The sequence below is a fragment of the Schistocerca nitens genome, chromosome 7, assembly GCF_023898315.1.
Source record: "Schistocerca nitens isolate TAMUIC-IGC-003100 chromosome 7, iqSchNite1.1, whole genome shotgun sequence".
In the NCBI taxonomy this organism is placed as follows: Eukaryota; Metazoa; Arthropoda; class Insecta; order Orthoptera; family Acrididae; genus Schistocerca; species Schistocerca nitens.
The window spans coordinates 151,315,465-151,334,503 of record NC_064620.1 but is presented as its reverse complement, the minus strand read 5'-3'; the positions used below and the strand labels follow the sequence as shown (position 1 = coordinate 151,334,503).

Below are 19,039 nucleotides of genomic sequence, written 5' to 3'. Positions count from 1 at the left end.
TCGGCCACGAAATTCGCCTGATGTAAATCCTATGGAAACCATCGGGGTCACTATCTGGCGTCATCACCACGACGCAAATCAGCTGCCAGTTATTCTCGGTAATTACATAATAATAATGGCGTGTGACGAGGGCCTCCCGTCGGGTAGATCACTCGCCTGGTGCAAGTCTTTCGATTTGACGCCACTTCGGCGACTTGCGCGTCGATGGGGATGAAATGATGATGATTAGGACAACACAACACCCAGTCCCTGAGCGGAGAAAATCTGCGACCCAGCCGGGAATCGAACCCGGGCCCTTAGGATTGACGGCCTGTAGTGCTGAACCACTCAGCTACCGGGGGCGGACGGTAATTACATGATATGTGCGTAGACACCTAATGCCACGTACTTCAACAAATCTACCAACAATCTACAGGATCCCTGATACCCATAATTAGTGATGTGTTACTTTCAAAAGACAAAAGGCAAACAAGCTATTAGGCAGGTGGTCGTAATGTTTTGGACCATAGGTGTATAGTCCTTCAGTAAGAGATGACCCATGACAGACGTCAGCGCAAAAGGCTGCTGATACTACCGATGCTGCGTTGTAAGGTGTTAGGCAAATCCAACACCTTCCATGAAAACCCTGACATAAGCAAATCCAGTAGTATGTCACATAGCTCCGAATAAATCGTGACATTAAATTAACCAAAGTAATACGAGTAACGAGTGAGCAAATGGAATACCACAGACTAACACAAGAACGCCTAAATGCATGTCATACCTTCCCACCGTGAGACAGACGCAGTCCGAGGGGAGAAACTAGAACAGAAGCCGAGAGCAGAACCGTGTTAAGCTGGAAGGCTCTACGATAAGGGACGGACACCCACGACGCCAGCTAACCGCTAGGACCACCCCCCCAGCCCATGTTAAAAGCTAGAGAACTCCAGAAGAACAGTATAGATCTTACGATAACACTAAAAGGACCACACCAGCTGCAGGTTTTAGCGTGAGACTTTTTCGCGTCTCTGTTACGTTGCAAACTTTAAAAAACATTGCCCCACCACGAAAAGTATAACGTTTCTCATTGGATAGACAGAATTTTTGTAGGCGGAGCTTAAGGTTAACTTTGAGACCCTGATTGGTCAGATGAAAACACAGCCAGATAGTTTTTTTTAAACCAACTTCAGTAAATTGTAGTAAGGAGAAGTTAGGAGAAGAGTTGCTTCCGAGACGGCGAGGTGAGCGGAGCTGTGCTGCCCGCCACCCCCTGACGAACACCGACAAGGTAATGAACGCACGCGATGCCACATAACAGCGCATAAAGTTTCACTCAGAACTGCAGAAGTCTCATCTGTTACACCCCCTTTTTGCGTAATATTAGTGTCGATCGTCAATTAAAACTCATGGTGTTCACATTTGCCACTTGAAGTAAAAAGCTGAAACGCGATGATTTTTCTGTTATATAGATATTGAGAAGCCACATCAGCCACTGTAATTTACGACAAGTTCGATAGGTAATTAAAGATAATTGAGGGCCACTGTAGACCATTTTGATAGTTTTCTCTTTTGTGAAACTTAATTTAAACCTAGATTATAGATGTGATATGGCATAGGTCATCCTTCAGTCCATTGTAGAACTTGGAAACGCATTCAGGGAATATTCGTTCACATTTTTGTTGAACGCAGTTGCTTTTTACCATCCTGTATTAAAACATTTCCATTTATCAATAGTGCAATTTATAAACAATGTTTTGTGAGTAGAATAAAATTTCCAATGGTAAACTTAACTGCTTTTTCGACGTTATTTTACCAGCTAACTAAAAATAGGAAAGCCTTGAACCCCTTCCACTAAATTTAGTTAGTATTAAGATTCTTTTACAGGGAGTGCAGTGGAGCTGACGCTGAAATCATTAAGTATTTGGTTATATCATCGCTAGTCTCACTGAACTCTTCTGAACTCTACATGTCATGTGTGGTCTGGCGTCTCCTTACCAGCAACAGGTCCCAGGTTCAAACTAGTCATTTCCATAAAAAACACCCTCAGAGCATCGTTTTGCGAAAGTGGTAGGGAGACACGATATAGAACAAACAGACACCACGCAGCATGTTAGAAAATGACGACCCTGCCAGGATGGTAAAATACCATGATTGAAGGGCGACCACATGCCTAACTATGTCAGAAAAATATCCTCTTAAAAAATTTTCGTAATAAAAAAAAATTTTTTTTGAAAGGTATAAATAGTTGAAAACAGTGGCTCCAGCGATAGATAGTGAGACATTCTAGCAGAGACAATAGCATAATTAAGTTATGAATTTTAAAAATTGTTAGAATTAAGTTTTCTCCCCAATGCAAGCGCACAGGTGACGGATACATCGTTGACAAGTTGGTTCTGACCCAACAAGTAAGTGAATTGATTGTCAAGTCGTGTGTGCAAAAAGTTTATGAAACGCGTGAGATCGTATGAGCGCATGTTGACTAGAAGTAGGGCGCGTGAATTGCTTTTAAAACAGATAATAAGGGATTCGGAAAGATTAGCAATGGCAGATCGAGATCTTGACCGAATTGAGGTAGAGACCCAGCATGAAAATGGACAGAGAATAGAGGACAGTACAACAGACGATGCAGTATCGCGAGAAATAGGACATATAACGCACCATAACGTGGATAATGTACGTCAAGGCATAGAAAACGTAAGTCAGCATACGACAGAGGAGCAGGAAAGTATAGAGACAGTCGATGAGGATTCTAACTCATAGTAGAAGTAATCAGAGCTCCCTCACCACAGAGTACAAGGAATGCGAGCAGAAACGTGTCACAGCACAGTTCAATGCAATCAGTTGCGAACCAACACTTGGGCGAAAACACAGAGCGTAGGACGTTGGAAGAAAACGCAATAGGACCAACCAATCTGGCAGAATTATTACAACAAATTACGGAAACCATGACAAGGCAAAATAAAGACATAGCGAGCCAAATTCAAATTCAGAATGCAGCAACCACGAGACAAATGCGTGAGATTAAAGAACAAAACAAAAAAATTCAGTTACACCTAAGTCATATTGAAGACGGGGCAAAAGAATCTCGAGAAGTGATAGGAAACTTAATAACAGGTCACAATCAATTGAGAACAGACACTGACAAGGTACAAGCGGACGTACAAACATTGCGTAATGACATTCAGGACGAGATCAAAACATTACGTAACAACACCCAGGGAGAAGTCAAGAAACTAGAGAAACAGATAAACGCAATTACTAGACAAGCAGCAGGTACAGCACGTGAAGTTGTTGAAAACAGTGTGTTACACAAACGTATCACAAAAGCAGCGCTGAAATGATATGATAACCGCATAGTCAAAATAGAAGCGCAAACGAAGCGACAATTTCAGAAATTGCGAACAGAGTTGTTGCAAACCATTGAAGAGCGTAGTGAACAAGATCGAACAAGCACCGAGTCTGCAACCACATCCGTATCTGTAACAGCACCGAAAAAACAAGCAATCAACAAAGCTATCATGCATTTGCGATTCCAATCACAGGCGGAAAGTAACATACGTGACAATGGAAAGCCAGAACGCGAAGAGTACAGTACAATGCATTCAGCTACACGTTCACAACCTGATGGAAGAAAATTATTGCGTACCACTCCAACGATACTACGCAAGGGTAGGCGAAAGTTACAGTGGAAAATATCCAATGGATCTACCACAACCGGAAAGAACGACGGGAGAAATGATCAGAAACAAAAGTGGCGAAGAATCGCGAATTTCATATGGAACTATGACGAAGTACGACAACGATCATTTCCTCACAGTCAGAAAATTTCAACACTTTCGAGAAGGAAACTCATTACATCCACGAACTTTTATTGATCAATTCCGAGTAGGATTACCATAACACTGGACGCTAGCACACAAATTAGACTTTTATGTGCACACATGTCAGGAACAGTCGCAGAAACCATGCAGAATGTTGCAGCGACATGCCGATCGTACGAAGATTTCAGAGAGAAGTTTCTCTCACGATATTGGTCCAGCGAAGCACAGAACAGAGTGAAGTACGAATTATTACGGAACCCATATTTTGAAAATTCAGGAGAGAAGAGTCCCGTGAAATTTTTCGAGTTAATGGCAAAGAAAAATCAATGCTTAGATGTACCATACAGTGGCGGAGAGTTGATTATGCGCGATGAAGCTACCATTGAAATACCAGCAATCATTAGTAGGTCGCGGAGGCAATAACGTCGAAGCTTTTAAAGGTATTCTAAGGGAACTAGAGTTCATATTTTCGGAAGATGACGCAAGAGAAAGACGAAGCGCACGTGAAAACGAGAGCAAAAAGCAGTGGAATCCACAAGACACAGTACGAAGAAACAATAATTACGAACCACGTGATAACTTCGCACCAAGAAACGACAATAGATTTCAACAAAGAACCGGTTATGGATTTAGAACAGAATATGGCAATAACTATAATTCACCCAGGAATGGCAACAACTATTACAGAGGGAATAACGACAACCGGAACGGGTACTGGAGAACCAATAGACCGACAAATTATCAACAAAGAAACCACTATCAACAAGCTGAACAAGAAAGAATAGAGATAGAAGAGGTGGAGGTAAGACCACCAAACCCCGATAAACGTTCGAATTGACAGCTAAGCGCCCATGCCAAAGAGACTGACGCACCGACCCAGGACAATTGCAGCACCTTGAACGGAGAAGTAAAAATCTTATCACGAGAAGAGAAGAAGTACGAAACAAATCCGCAGGGACCAGATGAAAACGAAGACAAGAAAATAACAATATCGTGTTGGGACGAAATTAATTGGGAGAATACTGACGAGGAAGATGAATTACCAGAGGCATGCACAACGAATGTAGGAGGAAAGGACGAAGTAATGAGTATTGCAGAGCTATTTGAGATGGAAACCAGGGAAAGCGAATTCAATGAGGATAATGTGCAGTTGACAGAAGTTGAAAATAAGTTACGAGTGGGCACACAACCCAACGTATATAATGAAGGAAGTTATGAAGCGATAATTAGAGCATTTAGATGTGATTATGTGGAAGTAGCGACGAAGAAGGAGAAGATAGGCGAGGATGAGGAAAAAGTAGAGGATGTTGAAGAAAGTGTAAATGAAGGAAGAAATAGAGAAGAGGAAATAAAAGAGAGAGAAGTAGCAGTCGAAGCTTATCCTATAGAAAGTTCGAGTTCACAAGGGAAATTCCTAAAAAGACTCATGTATGATTCAGTGGAGGATTCGTTGATGCAAGAAGAAGAAGAACAGAACCAACCCTTTCAAATTCAACCAATTGTGAAGGCCATGGTAAAGCATATCCCAGTCAATATTGTAATTGATAGCGGAAGTGAACTGACTGCGATCTCAGAAAATTTATTCATGCTGTGTAATGCCAATGAGGAATTGCCAGTTCTGAAAACACGTAAGATTAAAGTAAGAGGTCCTATTAGAAACAATGCTGCGGAAGTTACGAGACAAACAAGGTTAACTCTTTCATGACAAAGTCAAAAGATCGAAGCCAACTTCGTGATTATACCTAAACTAATTGTAGATTTGATTATAGGTGCAGATGTTTTAAATGAGAGACGAGCGATAATACATATGGGGATAGGTAGCGTAACATTCGGGAATGTCACACTTCTCTTTGAGCAAAAGCCAAAATTAGAAGAAATACCAGTTATAAACAAACAATTAGGAATGACACGAGATGCAGAGGATGAAGAATTAGAATGGTATGCACAAAAGGGGGAATCACCTCAACTCATGTTAGAAGTCCATAAAGAAATTGACGAAAAATTGCAAGAAGTTCAAGGTATTTCAGAACACAGTAAAAGAGAATTAGAGGGTATTTTACGAGATAAAGCAGAGGTATTTTTACCTAAGACTGGCAGTATTAAACACTTTCAGTACAAGTTTGAAGATTAATTTTATTACTGGGAAATAATCAGCACAATATTTCAAGATTATGTTACAGGAAAGATCGTCAGGGGAAAGAAGAATGAAGAGAGAGAAGGTGGGAAAAAGAAAGTAGTTTCAATAAAAACAAAAACAACACCAATAGTACCATAGATTAAGGTGAAGGGATAAAGCGTAGATAGTCTAACAGTATGAAATACTAAAATGCTATACACCATGACACTACACAAAAATAAAAAACGAATTTGAGGATTCTTGAACTTAAGACTCAAAATATCTTAGAAGTGTAACATGGAAAGGACGCCGAAATTTGTAAAGTTTTTTAAGAAGGCGTAAAACAATGTAGGTACTAGACATATGTTAGATGATGATAAGTAAAACTTTTTGTAAGAACCATTGTAAAAACTCCAGCAAGGACAAGATGCAACGACCCACTAGTTGCAACGAGAGAAGTATCAAGAAAGAAAAGGACGTAATTAGCAACACACGATTCCTACAAGGCAGAAGCGTCGAGAGAAAGGAAAGGACAGCAAGACCAACAGAAGGCCCTTGTATTGGAAGTGGGCCGTAAATCTGCCCGCTAAGCGGAACCCTACTGGGACAGAACACGGAACCACACAGTGGCGGAACTCTGCAGAGACACGACAGGACACCAAACGCCAGAAGGGACCGGTGCAGGGACTGGCAAGCAAACAACGGACTTTCACCGCTCATAAACCCTGGAATGCCCCGACTCAGCGGAGCGATCAAAAAACGGCCCGACGAGAAGACCACTTGGGCAAGCCACCACTGGCAAAAAAATATGTTTAAAAGTCACACTACTGCTATTAAACAGCACGCTGATGCACGAAACTGAAGAAAACTTCCACAAAGTAAAAATGACATGCCCAAACAATTTATCAAACTGTTACTAAGAGGAGAACTTCAAAGCGACTAGTTATCAATAAATATTTCCATATCCTGCCCAGAGAAGAACCAAGAAGCAAGTAAGAAGCAGAGATAAAGCAGGAAGAACAGAAGTTGAAGATTCGCAAGATTGAGACCAAGAAAGAAGATGGGTGAAGAATAGACGACATACCTTCCCAAATCCCTATCCTATTGTAAACTAGTCGTCTGCGAAGTATTACAACGAAAAACGACCGCTTTCAGCGACACATAACGATGACTTTCACGCATACAAAGCCAGTAAACCACGAGATTCTGCACTCACAGCTCCATTCCATTATGGGACCTCCACAACAGCAACACACACTTGCAAAGCCAACAAGGAATGACGAACGAAGCTGTACATCAGATACTTGCCCATATCCATCTCGCTCAAGTCCATCACCTTCGTGCAAAAAAAAAAAAAAAAAAAAAAATATTCGCCAACCTCATGCTTAAACATTCATAGGATTGTGTGAATGTGTGAAATCAAATTATGTGATGTAGGAATTGTGCAAAAGAAACGTGTGAAAAACTAAATAAGTTAAGCACACCAGACAGCTAATAAACTACAAAATAACAGTCATTGACTATGGACTTAAGTAAAAAATAGACTATCGATAAAAATAAGTCATTAGTTCTGAAATGGACAGTATATGAAGAACAAAAGTAAGGCATAATAAACACTAAAAGTATATGCCACTTATTTTCCCCTCATAAAAATAAAAGAATAACTATATTTTACTGATTTTCTCCTTATAAAACAAAGAATAAAAAATTATCTTGTTGGATGTTTTCCCTTTTTTTTAACATTTGTATCATTTGTTAGGATTATAGCTCAATACTTGTGTATGTATATTTCTTTGTCAAAGCAATTCTTGGAAATAATTCTTATTTGTTAGTGTAACAATGTTGAAATGAGTGTCTAGAAACAAAAACATTTTACTTGTACATGATATTTAGAAAATGTGATAGGAATAGATTTTACTTACTCCGAAAGCCCATATCGATGGTTGCTGGAAGGGTTGCACTTCTGTGACGTTGAACGATTCTCTTCAGTTACCGTTGTTCCCGTTCTTGCAGGGTCTTTTTCTGGCCGCAGCGATGTCGGAGATATGTTTTACTGGATTCCTGATATTCACGGTACACTGGTGAAATGGTCATACGGGAGAATCCCCACTTCATCGCTACCTCGGATATGTTGTATCTAGACTCACGTAAAACTTGATAACCTGCCATTGTAGCAGCAGTAAGCGATGTAACAACTGCGCCAGACACTTGCTCTCTTATATAGGGGTTGCCGACCGCAGCGCCGTTTTCTGCCTGTTTACATATCTCTGTGTTTGAATACGCATGCCTATACCAGTTTCTTTGGCGCTTCAGTGCAGAAATCTAATTTTGCACATAATGAGTGATATACACACACAATTTGACTGGCATTGCTCCGGCAGGCAGTTCTTACCCCTATAGAAATATTTGGGGATCTCCAAAGTTTCACAGCCATGGTATGAACGTTAGAGGAACGCACGGAAGACTAGCAAACAGTTCATTTTTATGTGTCGGCTGTGTAGAGTACAGAATTATTTATAATGGCCATAATGAGTCTTGTAAATTATAGCAATAAATAATAGCCCTGATAACGGACACTAGAGCTATGAGCAGGAGGTGCGCGTGTACTCACGGTCGCAGCTGATGTCAGGCCCGAACCAGGAGGCGCTGCCGTCGATGGCGAGGCACTTGGCGCGGGGGAATCCCCGCGTGATGTAGCCGGCCACGCACTGGTACTGCAGCGTCGAGTCGAGCGCGAACGTCTGCTGCTCTGGCAGCGCGCTGTGGCGCGCGTGCTCCAGCACCGGCGGCGACGTGCAGTACACTGTGGGCACGCGAGGGCAGACGGGCTGCTCAGTAGCTGCATTTCGCGATACCCCGAGTGTTCAGAGTTCAAAATGCAGTCAACGTTCTGTTATTCCAGGGTAATCCCAAAAGTAAGGTCTCCATTTTTTTATAAGTACATAGACCTGTTTATTTCTACAATGGTTTACATCAGTTTACAGCTTGAACATTTAGCTATTTTTTGACATAATCACCATTTCTGTCGATGCTTTTTGGTAGACGCTGTGGCGGTTTTTGTATGCCCATGTCATACCAGCTCGCAGCCATGCTGTTCAGGAAGTTATGAACCTCTTGTTTCATGTCGTCCTCGGAACTGAATCGCTTTCCAGCCAAATGTTCTTTTAACCTAGGGAACAGGTGATAGTCACTGGGAGCCAAGACAGGACTATAGAGTGGGTGGGGGATTATGTTCCACTGAAACTGTTGCAGGGGAGCAATGGTTTGCCGTGCGATGTGTGGGCGAGCGTTGTCGTGGAGACTGTGTACGCCCTTCAACATTCCTCTTCTCCGGTTCTGAATTGCCCGTTTCAGTTTTTTCAGAGTCTCACAGTACCTGTCAGCGTTAATCGTGGTCCCAGCGATTCAGCTCCAACGACGAAGTGAAAGAAGGGGTTCATAACTTTATGAACAGCATTGCAGTGAGCTTGTATGACATGGGCATACAAAAACTGCCGCAGCGTCTACAAAAATGCATCGACAGAAATGGTGATTATGTCGAAAAATAGCTAAATGTTCAAGATGTAAACTGATATAAACCATTGTAGAAGTAAACAAGTCTATGTACTTATAAAAAAATAGGAGGCCTTACTTTTGGGATTACCCTCGTATTTAAGAAACTCCACCGCATAACTATACAGTTATGCAAAATGGCAATGTAGGAATTATGGCTGCTGATAAAATATCGATATATCGATATCTTTCAGAAAAACTAGTTTCTACAAACATCTGCGGTATTCTTTCAGAGAAAAATCGATGTATCTAAAGGGAAATGGCGATATCGAGTACCAATATTTTTACTTTATACTATATTTTTTCCCAATTTTTGGTAAATATTTTAAATTGTTGTTTTGAAATTGTAGTAGAATGCAATTTTACTTTCACTACGTGAAGAAGTCTTACTACTTTTTGAGCTTTCATCACGTGCAATCTTTCGCTCTCTCTGTGAGAAGAAAGTTATAGGTGGCACAAAGAAGTCCGATTGCACTGGGGGTTGCAGTGTGAATGGAATAACAAGATTTCTGATGTGAAAGAATAGCACAGTACTTGCGGTAATAAACAATTTTAATGCAACTTGTGTGCTATCCTTTCACAACGGCATTCATCAAAAAAAACAGTTGCTGAAAATGATGAACAAAAATCTAAATGACAAGAATCGTCTTTGTGATGGGCAAAGACGTGTGAGGGGAAATGCTGACATGATCAGCACTCAGCACTAACTACAGAAACTGCAACGTTGAACTTCACGACACAATTTTGACACAACTGCTAGGTCGCTGGCATCTGGAGAAATGAAAGAAAAAAAAAAAACCGGAAGTCGTCATGAAGTGTTCTGAGAAAATACGATGTGCGACAAAACCGTAAACCGACCCATCGGACACCTTTTATTGTACCACTTACAGACAATTACCACTGTTAGCAAAGTGGTTATCGCCAAGCGTGAACGTGCATCATTTTCCTTTTAATTCTTGCTCTAAAGAGGATAAGAAGGCTAATAGCTTGTTGATGTACAGCATATCTAATAATAAATCAGTACTTAAATTTACCGCTCTAAGACCGGCAGTATATTTACAATGTGCAGCAGATATTTTTATAGGATGGTACGTCGATATTATTTCCGTTGATATTTTGTCAACTTTTTTCGATGTATCACGGGCCAAAAATGATGCTTTTTAAGTATCGATGTATCGGATTCGCAATATTTCTAAAATATTAACAGTCCTGGTGGGAATGGCTGGAAAAGAAATGTAAATCTGCAGATGCACGTATGACTGCGACAAAGATAGATGCTGTGTGTAGAAAAATTAAAGTAACCTTCAGGGAAAGTAGAAGCACCAGTATGCGTATCAACAAAGTCGAGAAGCCAGTGCATGGCAAAGAAAGGAATACAGAGAGATGGAAGGAATATACTGTAAGGCTACATAAACGATGTGCAACTGAAGACACTATTGTGGAAAGGAAGACAGATGAAAAGTAAATGGAAGGCATGATGCTCCAAGAAGAATTTGACAGAGCTCTGAAAGATCTAAGTCGAATCGTAGCATATTCCCTACTAATTACTGAGATCCTTGGGAGAAATACCAATCAAAAATATTTCAGTTGGTATCGAAGATATACACGGTCCAGCCACATTAATGTTACTACTTAATGTTACTACCACCTATGTTCAACATCAACGTCCAAAAATCATTCACAGACTGCAGGTGGCAGCGCTAACTGTCGAGAAAATATAAAGCGTGTTGGGGGCGTGGTAAACAGTGCAGTCGTCTTCGTAATACGGAAATGGACCGATTTATCTGAGGTCCAATGGGGCATGATCATTGCCTTTCGGGCCAACGGTGGGAGCACTTCCGAAACGGCGAAGTTTGTAAACTGTTCACATGCCACTGTGGTTAAAGTATACTGTGAATGGCAAAATGGCGTCATCCAAAACCAGCGCCAAGGAAATTGTGCAGCACGGCGGGCCATATGGTGAATAACAAGTGTGGAGATACGCACGGGCGAATAGACGTGCAACTGTTGAACCAACTGATCACACAGATGAACCAAGGGGATACCAGCAGTGTCTTCTCAATGACCATTCAGCGTACGTTGCTGCGTATGGACCTCTGCAGCAGGTACCTGGTTCAGAGAACCCTGTTGACTGCTGTTCATTGTCGATGAAGGCTCGAATTTTCACCCCAGTGCCCCGACTCAGCGACCACTGAGTGCCGACAGATGGCTTTTACAGACGAATCACGTTATCGGCTCCAGTGGTGTGAATCATCTGAAAGAGTCGAGGTCGAAGAAGGGAGCATTATGGTCTGGAAAATGTTTTCGTAGAATTCCCTGGATGATTTCGTCACTCTGGAAGGCGCAATGGATCAACAGAAACATGCATGTATCCATGGAGACCATGTCCATCTCTACATGCAGTTGGTCTTTCCTCGTCCTACCAACAGGACAATGTACGGCTCACTGGGTAGTCACGTGGTCGAAAGAGCACCAGCTTGAGTTTACCATACCCACATGACCACCGGACTCCACGGATTTAAGCCCAATCGAGAGAATGTGGGACCACTTCGATTGGTCCCGGCGGAGGTTCGAGTCCTCCCTCGGGCATGGGTGTGTGTGTTTGTCCTTAGGATGATTTAGGTTAAGTAGTCTGTAACCTTAGGGACTGATGACCTTAGCAGTTAAGTCCCATAAGATTTCATACACATCTGAACATCCACCTCGATTGGGTTGTTCATGCAATGGATTATCAACCGAGAAACCTCGCGCTGCTGGCAATGACACTGGAGTTGACCTTCCAGAACCTTACTGACTCTTCTCCTGCATGTCTCGCAGCGATTCGTGCAGTAAAAGATGATTATTCATCTTTGACAGGTCGTCACATTAATGTGACTGGACGTAAGACAGATGAAATACCCCCAGACCTACAAAACAATGTGAAGTTTCAACTGAGGCATGCGCTGGAAAGTGTGAATTCTAGGCAGCCGTCAGTTTAATAAATCATGATTGCAAAAGTACTGACATGAACTATCTACAGAAAAATGGGAAAGCTGGTAGAAGGTGAACCTGGCGAAAACTAGTTTAGATACTGCATAAAAGTGGGAACAAGTGAGGCGATTTGCTTCTACAAGGTTTCTTAGACTATAGAATGATAAATCAGCGTTTATACAATTTATAGAGTTAAGGAATGTTTTCGGAAATTCTGACTGGAACGCACTCTTTGAAACTTTGATAGTAACAGAGACCAGGAATAAAATATGGGAAGTGATAGGTTATCTACAACGTGACAACAGGACTGTACCACATCCCCTATGTTATTCAGTCTGTACATTCAACAAGTGTTACAAGCGCCCAAAGGCAAATTAGGGAAGGGAATTAAAGTTCAAACAAGAAAAATAAAAACGTTGTGGTTTTCTGACGACATTCGCTCAGAGGTGGCAAAGGAGTTGGATGAGCAGTTGAACAGAGCGGATAGTGTCTACAAAAGAGGTTGTATGACGTATGAGGTAATGGAATGTAGTCGTAATAAATCAGGTGCTGACGAAATTTGATTGGAAAATAAGGTACTAAAGGTAGCAGATGAATTCTGCTGTTTGGCCAGCAAAATAGCTGCTGACGGATGAAGTAAAGAGCAGATCGAAAATAGCGAGACGATAGTTCCTGAAAAAGATGGAATATGAAGCGAAGAATTAGGAAATCTTTTATAAAGGTATTTCATTGGAATGTAGACCTGAATGGGACTGATATGTGAATGGTAACCAGTTGCAGGGAACAATTAATTTTGAAATATTGCCTACAGAAGAATGCTTAATATCAGCTGAGTAGGTAGGATAGCTACTGAAGGAGTACTGAATAGAATTTGGGAAAAAATACGTTTATGACACAAATTGACTAAATGAAGGGATCAGTTGACAGCACACATCCGGAGGTATCAAGGAGTCATCCTTTTGGTGATGGAGGGAAGTGTGGGGCGTAAAAATTGGTAGTGGGAGACCAAGGCTCGACTTTAGTAAGGACGTTGCAGAAGTTGTTTGGAAATGAAAACGCTGATACTGAATATACTTGCATGCAGAGCTCCATCAAATCCGTCTACGGTCTGAAGAGCATAACAACAACAAGAAGCTACCCCCTCAAAACATTTTGAACACTCATAATACTCGACCATATTGCACATGGCCCCCGTGTCCGATAGCGGATACAGCCGGTGGCCTCAACGGTAAACGAGCACATTGTTGGTGACTAAGGAAAACGTATCGCACAGTCAGTGCTTTGAGGTTAGCTGTGCATGTGCTGTCAAGTGGTTCAGCATGTCTTCATGAAATATCGCGATAAAAACTCACGATAAGCCAACTGAAGCTCTCTCTCTACCAGGTGAAATAAGATTGTGGTCGACTAATGTAGGAGGAATATGGATATACAAGTAGTATTACTGGTCATTTGATTATCTACGCTCTTATAAATGAGTACTAGTACTTCATATTTCAGTTTTTCAGTACATACTTTTCGGCCCCAGCACCAATTACTGGGTAAATCAAAATGGTTGCTTTAAAGCCAGATTCTGATTTTCAGAATGCATTTAAAACAATATAATAACCAAAAGAGCAATGCTTCTCATTCACCTAAAATGTTGAGATCCTGCACCCATTATGGAACGGCTCTACAAAGATTGGAAAAAGAATGCGAGCCGGCCGAAGTGGCCGTGCGGTTAAAGGCGCTGCAGTCTGGAACCGCAAGGCCGCCACGGTCGCAGGTTCGAATCCTGCCTCGGGCATGGTTGTTTGTGATGTCCTTAGGTTGGATAGGTTTAACTAGTTCTAAGTTCTAGGGGACTAATGACCTCAGCAGTTGAGTCCCATAGTGCTCAGAGCCATTTGAACCATTTTTGAAAGAATGCGAACGCTTAGTTAAAAACAATTTTCACAACGAATCAACGTCCAAAAAAGGCTTAAACACTAGGGAATCGACACATGTGATAAAAAAATCATGGTGAAGGGGATTTAATACCATTCCACTTGAAATTTTTTTCCAGTTCATTCAGAGATGCTGTATAGCGGTAGTAATGCCTCCTTTGTTTTAATGTCTTGATGACATAGTAAGATTCATAGACCTACAGATGATATCTTCCAAGCCATTTAAGTACTTTATATTATGAATGGCAGCAGTCCCATCGTGTTACTTTGAGGTCTGCTGGATGTTACTGTTATTTCTGACAGTCCCTTCCCATTTACATTGAAGTACTCAGTTCACAAGGAAATATTCTTTCTAATGTCATATCTATTTCTATTGTGAGAGGTTACTGTATTTATTTATTTATTTATTTTATTTATCCATCCGTTGGCAATAAATATTGTATGGATGTTGTCAAACCATTTCAAAGAAATGGACACAAACAATATATACGTAAAAAAGTACAAAACAAAATAATACAATGTGGTTAATAATAATACAATGTAAGTAATATAGCCTATATACATCCCTGCTTGTTATTTTAAATGCATAGTCTGTTTTTCATAAGGCTTTAGTTTTGTCCTCCCTAAACGGAAAGTCCTTATATACACCACACTGCTTAAGTATATATTTACATCACACAACAGCTGCCCTTTAAGTACGTAATGTAATGAATGATTAGGTAATGAATGATTAGGTAGGGCCTACATATTGAGTATTTTCCATTTTGCCTTTATAAATATCATCAGAAAAAATTTATTGAGCTACATAGTCATTTACACAATAAAAACATTGTTTTACTAGAATTTTTTTAAGTTCTGTTTTAAATTTGTCATCATCTTCTAACTTCTCCGATATCGCTCACATGCCTTTGTGTATTCGTTCTTTTTGTTCGCTGAGTATGGAGTACTGCGCTATTATGGGTATTGTAGTTATGAAAGTCGGCATTTGTCTGAAAATCTGCAATGTGGGTCCTGACATACAATACACATTTGTATATGTATAATGATGGTATAGTAAGTATTCTAAGCTTTTTGAATATGGGTTTGCAGTGTGTCTGTGGATGACTGTGAGTTATTATTCGGATGGCCCTCTTCTGCAACAAAAAAAATTTGTTTTAGGCGCCCTGTTGTGGAACCCCAAAATATTATTCCGTATGTGGCAAGAGATTGAAAATAGCCGAAATATGCCATTCTGGTACCCTCTGAGATACAAACATTCACAATAATTCTGAGAGCAAAACAGGCTGAATTAAGTTTCTGTGCAAGTTTTATTACGTGGTCATTAAAATTTAAGTTTTCATCCACATGAATCCCCAGCAATTTTGTGGATGTCACTCTGTCTAAGGCTTTGTCACCCCACACCAGATCAAGATTTACATTTTGACATCTTCTCCCAAACTGCATATAATTTGTTTTATTTACATTCAATGTCAACCTGTTTGCATTGAGCCAAGAGTGGATGTAATTTAGTACTTTATCAGCAGTTGTTGGTAGTAACTGCTTTGGTGCACTTATTATCACACTAGTATCATCTGCAAATATTATTGCTTTGGCTGCATCATCTGAGGTGTGAAAATCATTTATATAGACAAGAAACAATATGGTCCCTAAGATGCTGCCTTGTGGTACTCCTATTTCTACATTTTTTGCCTCTGATAGTGAATTTATTTTGTGGTTGGAGTAAGTTGATGTCAGTCCTACAACCTGTGTTCTGTTTTTTAGGTATGATTCAAACCATTTTTTTCCTGTCCCATGTATACACAACGATTCCAATTTTTCTAAGAGAATGTCCTGGTTCACCGTGTCAAAAGCTTTGGAGAGGTCTAAATTTACTCCTACTACACTATAATCTTTTTCTAGATTTTTGATTATTTGTTCAGTGTAGCACATTACTGCTGTTTCGGTATTTTTACGTGCTTGGAAGCCATGCTGATTTCTGTTAAGTAAATTATGGTCATTTAGATATGTGTTGATTCGGTGCTTCCATCAGTTTTTCTAATGTTTTTGAAAATGCTGGGAGGAGAGATATTGGGCGATAGTTTTCTACCTTATACTTGTCGCCGTTTTTAAATAATGGCTTCACTTTTGAAATTTTCAGCCTTTCTGGAAAAGCTCCTTCACTGAATGATAAATTGGCTATGTGTGCAAAGGGCTTTGCGATTTGTGGTGCTGTCCTTGTTATGATTGACACAGGCACCTCATCTATGCCAGCCGACATTTTGTGTTTCAAGCTTTGTATCACTTTCAACACTTCACCCTCATTTGTTGGCTCTACCCTCATCCTACAAGCTGTTTTTGGATATTCAGGTTTTTCTTAGTTTGTAAATTTTAAGCTCAATGAAGTTGTTGCATTTATGAAATAATTGTTAATATAATTTGGCAAATATTGTTTATTAATATTGACATTTTTAAAATTTTTGAGGCTAATGTCCTGGTTTTCACAACTCTTCCCCGTTTCAGTCTTCACAATACCCCATATGGCTTTTGATTTGTTTTCAGACTGTCTTAGAAAACTATCATTACTCATGAATTTTGCTTTAGCAATTACTTTTCTATATACCCTCTTGTAATTCCTGACATATTCTATGAATTGTGGGTCTGTGGATGTTTTCATTTTGGAAATTAGTCTCCTTAGAGTTCCACAGGAAATTTTGATGCCAGCTGTGATCCAAGAACTTGGCTTTGTATTGCCATGCGACCTGATTTTTGACAACTTTTTTGGAAAACACATTTCAAAATATCCCATGAAAATGGAAGAAAATGTGTTATATGCATCATTTGTATTGTTAGGGATAGTACTTCTGCCGAAGCCTCATTAGTTAGCATATTTATGAATTCTACACAGTTCTCTGTAGAAAAATTTCTTTTATACATGAAGTGTGTTTTTCTCTCTTTCAGTGGCCTTGAAGGGATTTTGAGGACAAGAGCATTGTGGTCTGATAATCCCAAATCAGTATTTGTCACTTCAACTTTTGTGCGTCCTACATTTGAAAATATATTATCAATAGCTTTCTCGCTTCCCGAGCACGGGGTCCCGGGTTCGATTCCCGGCGGGGTCAGGGATTTTTCCTGCCTCGAGATGACTGGGTGTTGTTGTGTCGTCTTCATCATCATCATTCTTCCCCATTACGGTCGGAGGAAGGCAATGGCAAACCACCTCCACTAGGACCTTGCCTAGTACAGCGGTGCGGGTCTCCTGCATTGTTCTCCTACGCTTGTATTATTTGTTATTCTTGTGGGTGTGTGTATGTGTGGAAGCAGGTTGAAACTACATAACAGATTTAGGAACTGATCTTTTAGCCTACTTTCACTCATAAGATTAATATTGAAGTCCCCACACACAACTACAGTGGCTCTATCGGTGAACAGAGTGTTAAGCAATATTTCTAATTGGTTAAAGAATATGTCTGCATCACCAGTGGGTGGTCTGTATATTGCTATGACTATGACTTTTCCCTGTATTTCATTCAACTGCACAGCTGCAGCTTCAAAATGATTTTCCACACTCAATGATTCAGCTTCACACCTTCTTTTATAGCTGATACTTGGTTTGGTAAATATACATACACCTCCATTTTTGGTATTTTTTCTACAATATTGGCTTGCCAACTTAAACGGATGAATATTAATGCTACTTAGTTCAAAATTTCTGCACCAATGCTCCACAATGCACATGCAGTCAATATTTGCACTGTTCATAGCTACCTCAAGTTCTAATGATTTATTTCTAAGACACTGAATGTTTAAGCTTAGAATCTGCAGGTGATGAGGATGAGAACTGGTTACATTTGTATTTACATTTTGTGGTGTCATACTCCGTTCCTTGCCCTGGCGAGGTACCAAAAATCCTCCAGAAGGACAGGTTTTCTGCACTTTGTAGGTCGTTCACTGGGATATGGTGAGTTGCTTGCTGCTGCTGCTGGTGTAGCTCCCGGTGTCACTGATGCTGTCATTTCTGTTGTTGTTGTTGTTGTTGCTGTTGATGATGGTGTATCTGTTTCTGATACTTCAGGTGTTGGTTCTGTTGTTATTGATATGCTTCCTTGTGAACTGATAGCACTTGGGGTGTTTTCTTGCAATGTCAGACCATCACACTTGTCTTGTAGTGGTGATGCTTCATTTTCAGATTCACCAAGTAGTTTGTGGGTCTTGTCCTTGAGGGGAATTACGTTTGAAGTGTCACAACTTACTTTCGTTTTGGCATTTACTATTTCTATTATTTTTGCAATTACGAAATTTTTTCCTAATCTATTTAAGTGGAAACCATGTCTTAGTATGGAATCTCCTTCCCAGTTTGCTTATATCAATGAAAGTCACATTTTCGAATCGTTTGCATATCTGTTTCATCTCACTATTTGCACTTTCCACTTCTTTGTTAACGCAGGACCATTCCGCTAGGTCATGACGATGTGGTACTGAAAATACAATGACGTTAGTACATCTTAGTTCATACAGTCGCCTTTTTAGTGAAAGCAACAGATCTTGTTTTTCGTTTCTTGCGACGTCGTTTGTTCCCGCCAGGAAAACGGCAAAGTCTTTGTTGCTTAATGTGGGAATTTTTTCGTGGCTTCTTGCAGTTGCTGTGCAGAATTTCGCTCCTGGTTTCACCATGGAAGTTAAGTTCACATTGCTTTTATTAC

At 40.4% G+C, this 19,039-nt stretch overlaps 1 protein-coding gene across 1 annotated transcript in view; it reads right to left on the bottom strand.

Moving 5' to 3' along the window:
• Positions 1-8,498: 8,498 nt before the first annotated feature.
• The window catches only part of LOC126195510 (protein lev-9-like), a 447,516-nt gene continuing 436,975 nt past the window's right edge, over positions 8,499-19,039 (bottom strand). Inside the window, exon 4 of the mRNA XM_049934137.1 lies at positions 8,499-8,719. Coding sequence (XP_049790094.1) covers positions 8,499-8,719 — 221 coding nt within the window. The remainder of the gene's footprint in view (positions 8,720-19,039) is intronic.